Source organism: Sapajus apella, unplaced genomic scaffold, assembly GCF_009761245.1.
Source record: "Sapajus apella isolate SASKATOON/1434 unplaced genomic scaffold, GSC_monkey_1.0 scaffold58, whole genome shotgun sequence".
In the NCBI taxonomy this organism is placed as follows: domain Eukaryota; kingdom Metazoa; phylum Chordata; class Mammalia; order Primates; family Cebidae; genus Sapajus; species Sapajus apella.
The window spans coordinates 8834933-8848226 of record NW_022436998.1 but is presented as its reverse complement, the minus strand read 5'-3'; the positions used below and the strand labels follow the sequence as shown (position 1 = coordinate 8848226).

Here is a 13294-nt window from a genome sequence, read left to right as displayed (position 1 = left end):
TATGAAACATAGGTGCTGGCTAAGTAGAATTGAGTGAATCTTACAACCTTTACTTATAAATAAGTAGCTTTAAGTGACACAGAGTCAACATTCTGATTTTTAGAACCATAGCTCAGATCAGAGGCTCTCAAACATTTTTTTCTGCAGTGATTCACAAAATAGATAACATTCCCATGTGCAACATACTCTTGTGGAAAGACAAGACTGCCTGTGGATTGTGTGCAATTTCCTGCCATATATTTGTAATCTTCCCAGTCAAGAAAGCCAATTGGAATGCAAGAAAATGGCTATCCCTAGGGAGGTGTCTGTGAGTGCACTCAATGTTATTTTTTGAGAAACAAATTATTCATGAATTTTGATTTTTAAGCCATTATTTACTCGTTTCTACCTCGCAACAAATCAAATACACACCATTGTGTCTTGGCACCACAGTTAAAGTCAGCCAGAGTAAAACATAGGATATTGGATTGAATATTTTGGAGTGATATTTTTCTCTGAGAGGAGACTGAATTGAGTATGAACTGGTTTTATTCTTGGGAAGTCTTCAGGGTTTTTAAAATTTGCTTTTAAAACATTCTAGATAGTGCTGCTCTTACCTCTTCTCTGAAAAGTAGCATGTGGGAAGAGAAATGTATGGTAAGCTGAGGGTTTTACTTGGCTGAAATTTTTACTGTAAACAGACCTGGTTTCTACCCAAGGGTTTACAGCCTAAGATACAAAAGAATTTTCTATTTGGAAAATGTTTAGCATACGTAGCCAAGTCCCTTGGTGACCATGTGATACATGAAATTAGCATTATCTGTACTATGTGGGCAATGAGAAGCATCAAGAAAAATATTAAAATTTAACCAAAGGCTTATAGATTTTCTTGTTAGACAATCACGGTACCATAGAGTTGAATAAACAGACTCACGAATATTTGTAAGAGGCAAACATATCATTATTTTTAGAATCCTGTAAGGTTGTTACCAGTACTTTTGCAGTGTTTGTGTTCAGGGTGCTCGAATAAAGACACGTCTGAGAATTTGAAACACATTTTAAAGTTCTTTCTAAATTGGCTAAAAAGGAAGGACAGTCTGAATTAGGAATAAGTCCGAGAGGATAAATGAAGAAGTATATTTGCAAAATACCTATTACAAATAAAACAATCAAACTAAATCCTAATAAGCTGATTACAGTAGATGTCTTCCTGGATTTGCCTTAATAAATAAACACTCACATGAAATCGGCACAATCATGTTATCATCTTGCACATGAAAGTGCTATCAATGGGTTCAAATACATAACAAAATCAATCCAAATCAAATCTTGGAATAACAAATTAACTGCTTAGGACTAATTTCCAAAAATATACAAAATCAATATGCACTAGAGAAAGGATGAACATACAGCTAGCACATTGGACAGGATAAATTACAAACAGTGTTTTAAAACTTTTGAGTCGATATAAACTTAATGTTGATTGAATTTAAAACAACAACATTTTCTAAGGTAGTATGGGTTTCTATGATATTCATACGTAAGAAACAATATAAAAATGTTTAAAATAAAATCAACATAGCAAACCCCCAAGTTGGTGACCCATCAATAATGTTTAGTGAGTAGTGCAGAGAAAGCTAAGCATTTTAAAAAATGAAATCTGTTGTTTAAGAACAATAAATAAAACAAGGAGATTAGTTTCTACTACCAGTTGTTATATAATAAAACAAATCTATTTATAAGATATACATTTTTTGGATATATTCATTTTGCAGTGTGCAAATATTTTTAAGCATTGTTTTGTTGTTTTGTTTTGTTTTGTTTTTTGAGACAGTCTCACTCTATCATTCTGTTGCCCAGGCTAGAGTGCAGGGGCGCAATCTTGGTTCACTGCAACCTCTGCCTCCCAAGTTCAAGCGATTCTCCTGCCTCAGTCTCCCAAGTAGCTAGGAGTTCAGGCATGTGCCACCATGCCTGGCTAATTTTTGTATTTTTAGTAGAGACAGAGTTTCACCATGTTGCTCAGGCTAGCCTTGAACTCCTGACCTCAGGTGATCTGCCCGCCTCGGCCTCCCAAAGTGCTGGGATTACAGGCATGAGCCACTGTGCCCAGCCTAAAGCACGTATTTTCAACATGAACAATTAATAAATAATTATTTCTGAATCCTCAGAAAATGTAAATTATAAAATATCTCAACTATCTCAGAACATGAAAGATTTTAAGAGGTTAGAGTGATAGTTTGAGTAAGAAATCTACTCCATATTTACTGTTATATGACTTCTACAAATAAAAGAGATCTAATAGGAGTTACAGATGTTAAGCCAGAAGAAAAACAAGTACCTGAAAGATAGTCACAGAACACGGGCAGATCCAGGAGCAAGGAAAAGGAGATGACAAATCATCACTGAGTAGAAGTAGGATGAAATACTTCAACAAGGAGTGGCAAACACTGAATCTAGTACCTTGTTCTGGGCTAAGCACCAGGCTATGTAACCAAACCAAAACAAAAGCATTTTATAAACTGTTAGATGCTGTGATCTACTTTGTAATAACATACCCAAGAAGTCAACACTCTGTTCTACAGGAAACTGATTTGGACCAACCTAGAGTGTTTTTACAGTAATAACTGCTATAAGAAATGTACATTTGTAAATTTAATAAAGTGGTGGCAGTTTGACACATCTGTGTGTATGTGTTCATATATACACACACACACACACACACACACACACATTTTTTTCTTTTCCCTTCATTTTTTTTTTCACTTCCTCTTTTCTCTTCAGGGAGCCAACAGCACAGCACACCAATGACTCTAGACTCAAGGTCAGTATTCCTTTCTGACAATTCCCAAACTTCTGAGCTTTCATTTTTGTGAAACAGGATATGCTCTCCCTGGTTTATCTCAGAGCTCACAGTAACTTCCAAGAGCTACAAGAAACCTAGATAACAAGGGTCCTGAACTCTGATAAGCAGGTTCTCAATGGCAAATGAAAATAATTATTCATACTCTGAGCAACTACAAAATCACCTGAAAAATCTTATCAAAAGAAAGGGTTTTAACGTACTCTCAGCATCTCCTACAACTATGGTGAGAGGGCACTAGGAAAGAGGCCCTTGGTCAGGAAAGAGGAAAAAGATATGACATCTTTTGTTTTTTCACGTTTGTCAGAAATAGTTTTGTGAGGGTCAAATTTCCAATGAATACAAGATTAAATGTAAACTTTCAACCTGTACATGTATTGGTAATTCAAATGGAACAAGAACTCCTGTTATACTACAAATACATTTAGAAAAGGCACATGACTCTGAAACCTGAACTAACCCCAAAGCAAAATCAACGTGTCTTAAATAACAAATATAAACAGATACGTTGAAGACATCAATTCACAAACACTGGGACCCATGCAAAATTTAAAAAACGAACAACCTAATTTTGTTTCTGGTCTTATTTCTGAGATTTTTTAAAGGACACTTGCACAATGATTTGCTCAGTTTTCTCATTACTGAACTCAAGACACTATTGCCTCCTGTACAGCTTTGACTAAAAGCACATGTGAAGATCTTACACTCAGGTCCTGTCCTCTTCACATCACATATGGCAAAATACAAGGATGTTTACAAGCCGTGCTGCCTAAAAATCCTCTTTTCCCTTCCTTGGGCTGCCTCTTCTTAAAATCTTGTCAGAAATGTTTCTCAGCTGAGTAAGCTCAATAAATATCCTTTCGCAAATGCTCCTGTTAGCATATTACCATGTTCATCAGAAAGAGGTAACAGGTTAACATATTGGCATATTATCAGGCAATAATCAATCCATGTTGATGGTGGGAAAGGTAGGGATAAAATAATTCACATGAAGGACACAAGTAACAAATAGCAAAGGGTATTCCAAGGAGGTGTCCAAGGTCATTTTCACATCCTTCATAACCGTATTACTCATCTGTAACACGGCACTGAGATGGAGAAGTTGGATGAGGAAGGAAGAAGATGAAAGACTGGTATGGCAATCCCAAGAGCAGAGCTAACTGAGAAAATTCCAGCCTGGCATGGTAGATCCAATGGACACATGCTAGATACAAGGGTTCATTGGTCACTTTCTCATAAGGTTAGTCTATCACTGCTCCTAGACTTTTAACTCCCATTCTAATTTAGGGAAGGTTCATTTCTTCCTATTTGGAAGGATTCCCCACTTACTAAGCTAGAACCAGTCCTATTCCAAGTTTACATAGTATAGTGGTTGAGTACTTGGGCTCTAAAATCTTTGAGATTTAGGTTTGAAACTTTACAGCATTTCCTAGTAGTGACACCTTAGATAGGAGACTTAAATTTTCTTCAAACCTCAGATTCCTCACCTGAAAAGTGGGGATGCCCTTTAGAGCTGCTGTGAGAAAACAAGGAGCTACTGCAGGTAAATAACTCAGCACAGCTCTAAGATTGCTAATATTAGCTATCTCTATTATTGCTGTCATTGCTATTTTACAGCATTGTGTATTTTCAATATGAACAATTATTAAAGAATTGACTCTGGGCCCAAGATTCAGCTGAGACTTACTCGCTTCATTGAACTTACTTATATAAAAAGTAGGGCAAACTTCTTGATTTAGTCCTAAGGTCAAATCAAATGTGAATTGGATCAGAGAGGCAAAAGGTAATGAATTTTCTGGGGCATGCATCCCAAGGTATCCATGCCCCAGTGAAAGGAAGTTCCAGTTCCAAATGATCAACTTACATTATCAAGAATCAAGGGATTCATGACAAGAATAACTCAAATGAGTCTGGAATACAGTCTATTTTTATTTCTGTAACAGATTAATATTGATTCTAACCTTTGCTTGTACTCATTAAAAAAAAATTGCGTGCAGTTCCTGAGCACACACTGGCTAACTAGGCAGCCAAAACAAGGAATTTAGGTGTGTGCAAAAAAAGTAAGGGAAAGAATTAAGGATAACAGGTAAGTCTTGATGTGGAGTATATTCATTAAGAACATCAAGAATCCACAGATATCTATCTAAAACACTTGGAGTTCTTTGGCAGAAAAACATTATTTTAAACATAAATGTAAAATATCATCACCGCCGTCCAAAACAGCTTGCAGTTTTCAAAGATAATCACTTGATCCCTACTGGGCATTTCTTAAAGGGTCTGAAAATGAGTACTGCAATAAGTCAGATATGTTCTTTTTAAACATGATCATCATACTGTACACTTGATACTTATGCTGAGAGCTCAGATCTTCCTTTCCTAGTATAATTTTCATCTAAGCATTCCTTAGATACTTAGATCATTCTTAATGGAGATTGTGCATTATACCCTCTGTGGACACATAGAAATCTAGCTAATTGGACTTACTAGATTACAATAGTTAATGAATTCCAAGCTTAAGATATTGTTGTCACCTATTACGTAAATTTTTAAGATTGCAATCATTCACTAAACCAGTGTTTATAGGCAAAAGTTTTTTTTTTTTATCATTCTTTTCAATAAATAAATTTCCTTCACAGTCATCCTTCAGTATGCGGGATTGGTTCCAGGACCTCCAAGGATCCCAAAATCCACTGATACTCAAGTCCCTTATATAAAATGGTGTAGTACTGCATAAAACCTACACACATACTTTCATATATTTTAACTCATCTCTAGATTACTTACAATACCTAATGGAATATAAATTCTATGTAAATCATTGTTACATTATATTGTTTAGAAGAAAAGGCTATACAACATGTTTAGTACAGGCACAATCATTTTTTTTCCTGAATATTTTGATCTTCAGTTGGTTGAATCCATAGATGTGGAACCTATGGATAGAAAGGGCTCGCTGAACTTTCAAACTACATTTCTGTTCTTGGTGGTATAAAAACTGGGTGTCTTAATAAAGTTTGAAATGAACCTGTGGCATGAATAGTTATCATTCAAATGCTACAGAAATCGTAACTAAACATAAGCTTTGCAATAAAGCATTCTCTTTCAGCCCCAGCATGCCCATGAGAATGGCACAGCCTTTTACAAAAAATAACAAACAAACCAGGTGACGTGATGGACTATCTACTCATCAAATCCTTACCTGAACATTCTTAAACAATTTATATTTTAAAAGCATCTTGTTTCATATTAAATGTTGTATCCCAGAAATACCTTGATAAATTATTTCCTGTCTTGGTCAAAATAAGGTAGCTAGCCAATGATAATTTAGTACTGTCTCTTTAAGTGCTAGGAAGCGTACCTAATTCTAACGGTTACTATCCCCATATATTATACCTGTCAAAAATTGTTAAACTCTAATGAGTCAGATTGCTGAAAATAAACTCCACACTTCCATTTGAAAGTATGAAAGTAAACGCTGAGTGGGAAAAAGTTTACCCTCACTCCCAGTGTAAATGAGCACAGAGAGGAAGTAGAAAAACTCCAGCTATTTGCTATAGACACAAACATGCACTGACCTCTATGATCCACTAATGATGAATGCTCCTACCCCTAACATGAAAATGTTGGGAAAGGGAGGGGAAGAGAGAGGGCTGGAAGAAGAATGTTGTGTGCATATCTGCCATCTTCTCTCAGTACATACAAACAACAACAACAAAAACACCTCCTTCCATTCTTAGAGATTTCTTGCTTCTTTGAGAGCAGATTCGGAATGAGAGTGGACTCTGGGAAGGAAAGCTTTTCTCCTGTCCCCTCCACACCCTGGTGAAATCTCCTCCCTGCTGCAAAGCGGTGCGGTTACTGTTTGAGGGGCATAGCCCAGACACAGAAATCTGAAATTTCAAAAATGCGATAAAGCCCGAGCCCGGCAGCCCTGGGAGGCGAGCAGCTGCTGGGTGACCGCTGATGAAGTGGCTTCTTAAGGAGGTGGGCAGATTGATTCCAGCTGCTGAGCGCAAGGCAGGGCAGCGGCTCGGAATGCACAGCCCGGCTGAGACAAGACTCAGCAGCAGCTTCCCAGGCAAGGGCAAGGCCAGATAGTAGCTCTGTTTGCAGTCCTGAGAAAAGGAAGGAAAATGCCACTGTTTCATCCAACAGGGGGACTTTCAAGGCAGGATGGCCCAAAGGTGCCATGTGAACAGTGTCACTTCGTAAGTGGAATGTCACTCAGAAAATCTGAAAGCTGTCCTCTGAGATGGCTGTTCAGAAGGTCCCACAATTCCTAAGATGAGTCCTTTCTGCCTGATTCCTGTTTTTCTTCCCCCTCTGGCTCCCAGCTCCTGGTATCCTTCTAATAACTCTAAACTCCTGCTCAGCCTCCCTGGCTCCCCATCCCATATAATCAATACACAAGAAGGACTCCAGAGGCAGACATGGAGGAGGTGAAGAAGACCAGCCGGAGACACTGAGCACCCTGGAGCTGACCTGGATGGGGACAGTGGAGAGGACATGTTCTTCGGAAGAGCTTGCTTCAAAGTGGGAGAGCTAAAAGCAGAGAGGGGGACTAGTTTAGGAGTCCCCTGAGGGCCCCAAACTCAGACAGCAAGTGATCTAAGAAGAGGGAAGGAGTAAGAGAGGTAGGCTGGCATGAAGGCACGCCTAATGCAATATTCAATATCCTGAGAAATGTACTTTCGGCCCTGCACTTCCAGAGACTAAAAGCCAGTAATGGGCTTTGGAGTCTGCACTTCCTCTCCCTAATGTCCAGAGGCGCTTTAATGCTGCAGCCAATCGATCAGCCTTCTCCGGTGAAGGCGACGAGTGGAGTGCAAAAGCTTCCTACTTGTGGCCAAAATCCACCCAGCCTCTTCTGCACACCCCAAACAAGCTACATACAACTTTGAACTGGTAGGATTTGTGTCTTAAAGTGCTGGAAAGTAAGAAAGGAAGGAGCCCTGGAGGCGTCCAGAGAAACAGACTACCCTCACCCCTCCGCCCTCTTCATCCCAACTTTTCCAGGAAGGGATTCAGAGGAAAACAAAAACGGAGGGCGTAGTATCCATCTTGGGACAGGGCTGAGGAGCAGACCCAAATCTGCTTCAGGTGCAAGGTCACCGAGCAGACTCCAAGCACAGGGCAGCCCAAGGTATCGCACTTCTGGAAGACACACAATCAGAGCAAAGGAACGTCCAGAAGGTGGGGTTTCTTTGCAATGTCTTGCTGACATCACAGCTGCCTTGAAAGTGACCCTGTGAATAAACCCTCTCTCCGCCTGGCCCCATGCTCCAGGCTGGATCCCTGCCCTACAGACAAGCCCCTGTCCCGCCTCTCCCCTGCCGTCCCCGAGCCCGCCAGCAGAGCTCGGGTTCTGGGCAAGTTCAGTACCTAAGTTGAACCCAACCCTATCCAGCCTCCACTCGCCCCTCCCTGGGAGGCCCGGACAGCCCCACTGAGCATGTCCAGTGGCCTGAGTCCCGGGGCTGCCACTGCGAAGCTCTCCAGGCCCCCGAATGGGCAGGGTTGGGTGCCTGCGTGGACGCCCCCAGCAGGGCGCACGAGGGACAGCCGCGCGACTGCAGCCGAGTGTGGAGGGCACAAGTTAGCTCGCGCGAGGAAACTTTCCGCGGTGCTCCTCCCCACCCCCACAAGCCACAGGGGCGCGTCTCCCCGAGGAGCTCGCCTTTCCCAGCCCGGCGGAGACAAGCACAGCACGTGATGGGCAGAAATAAAAATAAACACTTCCCATTCCCGGGCCGCGGGGCCACCCCCACTCCGCGCGCCGCAGCGAGCGAACAGGGGGCGCCCTAGGGCGACCCGCCCCCGCCGCCGCCGCAGCCCCCAGCCTCTGCGCCGCCTGCCTGCCGGGACCTGCACCCGGGCCCGCGGCCTCCGCGCCTACCTTTCGGACTTGGTGAACTTCCGGAACGCCTGTCGGAGGTCGTGGAAGGACCTGTACGTCTGCGGCTCCGCCGAGATGCCTTGCGCCCGGGTGGTCCGGGGGCCGATGTGGGTCGAGGGCACGGGCAGCACCGACTGGCATTTGTGGAGTTTCCTCTTCAGCTCCTGGATTTCCTCCTCCTTCTCTGACAGTCGCTTCTCCAGCTCTTTGATCCTCTCCTCCTTGAGCATGAGAATCTTGGCAAAGTCTTCCTCCAGCTCGCTCATTTTCTCAGAGCCCCTCCGCGAAACTTTTTCTCGGGCGGCGGCGGCGGCGGCGGCTGGGACGGCAGCCGGGAGCGGCGGACGCGGGTGAGCGAGTGAATGGGCGCTAAGTACTCGAGCGCCGCGGAGTGCCCCCTTAATGCGGCGCGGGGAGCCGCCTGCTTCGATCCGCTTCTGCTGAATGGACTAAAAGCACCGAGGGGAGGATGAGAAGTCTAAAAGCGATGGAGAGGAGAGGCAGAGTGCTAATCTCCAGCCTCTCCCGGGAATAGGTGATTATCTTTCATTGAGAAACCAATTAGAGCTGCCCTTCCTCCCCTGAGACCCCCTCCCCCGTCCCCCTTTCCCAGTCGCTCCGTGAGAATACGCGCGCGCCACCCCACCAACAGCCGAGTTGCTAGCAGACGGTTGGATCAGAGAGCCTGGTCCCACTCCATCACACAAAACTCACTCTTCCACGCTATATGGTACCAAGGGAAGGGGGTGGGGTGGGGGGGAGCTTTATGCCACTTGATCCTTGAAATAGCAACAATTACCATGTGATCTGGCGGATGACGCAGCGCTTGTAACTGGATCCTAAAGAGTGTGAGTGTGTGTGTGTGTCTGTGTGTGACATTTCATAAATATTAAACTGCCTTTAGACAGTAACCTGCATAAATGCGTCTTGGTCTTCGCCTTTTACTTCTGTTCTTGATGCCTGGATGGATTCAGTAAGGAAGGGGTGTGTGTGTGTTTGTGTATGTGTGTGTGTGTGTTACTGTGAAGTCCCATGGTTGTGACCCCAGTAAGAATGATAGGGCAATACCAGTTCCAAGGTTTTTCAGCATAAAGCCTTACTGGACATAGTGAACTAAAATTGTTGGTGGGGAAGTTGGTTGAACATATGTTAATGAGCCAAATGATTACGGAGAAGAGAAAGACCATACGTTAATTGTAAACTTTTTGTGTCTGGCTTTTTTTTCATCTACTACCGTTGGTTCAATGTTATATAGAGAGCATCCAAATTATATCACAACCTCGTCCTCAGTGGCTCTGAAGTGGTGGCCACCAGTGTTAAGCTGGGTCATCCTACCAGTTCCAGTTTGGGGGAAGAAATTGCATCTTTAATTATCTGTGTTTAGGTCTTACCTGTGCATCCACCATCTACCCTAGGCTAAAGGGATTATTATTCGACACAGTAGAATAATAGGGTATTCACAGATTCTTATACTTTCCTTTTTTATCTGTATATATCACAGAGAGTATTTATTTGAGAGTTTGATTTGGTAGTGAGTGAGAGGTATTTCTTCAGATAATAGTCAACACATTAATAAATGTTTTTTATGAATAGTTGCAAAAAGATACCAAAAGATTCTTTCCTAAACAGTAGCCTTCCTTAAAAAAAGAAAAATCAATGTATAATTACTGGCTACTTACAAAAAAATTAAAAAAATAGTCGCAACAAAGATACCAAAAAGATTCTTTCCTAAACAGTAACCTTCCTTTAAAAAAGAAAAATCAATGTATAATTACTGGCTACTTACAAAAAAATTATTCTACCATGTCTGAAACAACTAAGTAAAGGAAAAACAAGTGTATATGTTATTTTGGAGATTTGTTTATTATTTACTGTTCTACTTACCTGATTATTATACATTAAAAATGTTTTAAACCACATCTGAATTTCTTAATTGCACCAGATGCTAAAGTCTGGCTACATCTACTGATGTTTGAGAAAGGGTTCTCTATGTTGTTGACAGTTGCTATTCTGTTGCTTCCGTCTATTAATCTGCTATAATCCTTTTATAAAAACTAAAATAATTGACATTTTAAAATAATACATTAGAAAAAAACTTTGATCACATTCAAAAATCTCTGCATAGCTTCAAATAAATCTATTTACAGAAGAAATAAAAATAGTGTTAAAATAACTCTTAAAAGGTTTTTTCCAAGTCTTACATTATAAGTGAAGATATTCAAATGTTTCTTCTGCTTATTAAAAAAAGGAACCTTTAAACTTAGATTTCAAACACACACCTGAAAACCCTAAATTCATCCCCATCTTCCAAAATAAAAGTTATTTTTTAATAAGTCAGTTTTAATTTAAATAATGTTGATTGCTAGTGACATTAAATCTTGTCCATTGGCTTAAGAAGTATTTAATTTAGACCATAAGGAAACCTTGAGAAAAGACATGCTGGTAGAAGAATAAACACTGAATTATTAAAAATCATGTCATAGTACATTAGAGCTGAAGAAACTTTGAAGATGATCTAACCCAACAACCTCATATTATAAAGGAGGAAAATTAGATCTTGAGAGGAAAAGTCCAAGATCACTTCAAGGGCAGAAGTTTGAGCCCAGGACACCTAATACCTATGAAGCATGCTTTCCCTCTCATGTTGCTGCTAGCGTAGATCCCGAAAATTTAGAAATTTTATGATTCTGATGATTCAGTGTTGAAAGATGTGACCTTACCCTCTGTTGCTTACTTCTAAATCTGTAGTAATAACATTGTCAAAGCAGGGGTATTAATGAAACCATAGATTTTTTTTTCTTAAAGGAGAAGGTCGCCATCTAGTGCCCTTGGAGAAATTTGCTAAATAAAAATCTCAATTACAATGAAGTTGGGGTTATGTCCTTAAATACCTGTCCCAGTGTTTTCATTTCATATTTGTGAGAAATAAAGAAAAGATGCAGAATTTTGTGTCAGACTAAAAATCTTTTGTTTTTACATTTGATATCTTTTAGCCTGGATGATGACAATGATGACTGTCAACATTTATTGAGTATTTAATATGTGCCAGCCCACGGCTAAGCCCTTTGTGTAACTGATCTTAATCTCCACACTTACTCCGTAAGATAGGCACTAGTACTTATTTCTGTTTTATACATGGAGAAGCTGATGCTTGGCCAGACTAGATAATTTACCCGTGGCCACATTTTCCAGATTTGACCCAGGTTGTCTTAATACTCTATGCAGCACTGCTTCCACTCAAAATGCATTAAAATATTCACTTCTCGGTGAGCCCAGGTGACAAGCAAAACTAAAATAACTTTCTCAATGGAGCACAGTAAGTGTAAAAATCACATATAAACCCAGATAAATTCCTAAGATTCTAGTGTTTAACAATCAATTTCCTTACCGGAGTTGTTTTCCTTGCGATATTTTGGGATATACTACACATTTCATATATAATTCCAATTTTTGAAAGCACAGATGCTTAAAAATTGAAATTATATATGAAATGTATAATATATCCCAAAAGGACACTTTCTAGAAAGGCTGAAAGTGTATAAGATGTAAGCAGCTCTTCTGGGATTCCTGTACTTTAATCCAGGACAGCGTCACAGTGGTCAGTGAGAGGACAGGTCTATACAAAACTTAAAAACAATAATAAAACTGACTAAAAGTTAACCTGCTTTTTATTGCCTCTATTTACCAGAAGTTACAAGTATCAGTAATAGAATATTCCTCCCCCTCCCAAAAATATTCTCTTGGTCTAAGTACAAAGGATTACTGTGTCTACTGTTGAACAGGTGGACCACACTCATCACCCCACCCTTTGGAATAACACTGACCTTGGTGCATATTGTACACATTCAGACCAAAGAAAATTGTCATGTGCAGGGGGTTTTAGTGAGCTTCACATGGATAGCAGCAGAAAAGCTCATAAATGAGGTTTGGGGAAGTGAAAATAGAGTTTGTGAAACGGGTAAGGATTCCCAAAATTCAAACCTTATCTTTAGTCCCAAATACTTGCTGTGGTCATAAAAAATGAAAAGACTTGTGAAAGACTGGAAGCAATACATTTTGCACCAACAGATGCAATTGGTGAACTAATGAGTACTGAACTTAGAACCAAAAGATTGATATTCACATCTCAGTTCTGTCACTTCTTGAGCTGTGTGCCCTTAGGCAAGTTCCTTAACTTCTCTGAGATCACTTTCATCATTTGTAAAAGGAGTTACCTAGGGTCCCTTTTACCTTGCTACCTTCAATGGTTCTATGGAACTCCACTTACCCTGTGACTCACATTCTGAAATTATCAATCTCTTCTTATAGACAACATCCATCCAGTAACTTGAACTATGTTTAAGACTTCGAGAAGAAAGAGTTAATATGGAATCTCATTGGTCCTGTAAAAATTACTGTGTACTGTTTGATTAATAGAATATTATTTTCTATTCATTCTATATCATGCTAAATGTGGCTTTAACATTGTCATCTGAACCAGCCATGTTGTTTTGATCATAAAGTGTGGTCACACCTTGGGCAAGATAAAATCTTGAAGTCCTGAAACACACCCACAT

The 13294-nt window shown here is 40.4% G+C and overlaps 1 protein-coding gene and 1 long non-coding RNA gene across 2 annotated transcripts in view; one reads left to right on the top strand and one right to left on the bottom strand.

Annotated features, from left to right (window-relative positions):
* The window catches only part of PRKG1 (protein kinase cGMP-dependent 1), a 1332247-nt gene extending 1322219 nt beyond the window's left edge, over window positions 1–10028 (bottom strand). The window contains exon 1 of the mRNA XM_032245676.1: window positions 8739–10028. Coding sequence (XP_032101567.1) covers window positions 8739–9004 — 266 coding nt within the window. The 5' untranslated portion in view covers window positions 9005–10028. The remainder of the gene's footprint in view (window positions 1–8738) is intronic.
* Window positions 9520–10322, top strand: LOC116528443. The gene is made up of 2 exons (XR_004259025.1): window positions 9520–9610; window positions 9721–10322. It is a non-coding gene; the product is annotated as an uncharacterized LOC116528443 (long non-coding RNA).
* Window positions 10323–13294: the final 2972 nt, after the last annotated feature.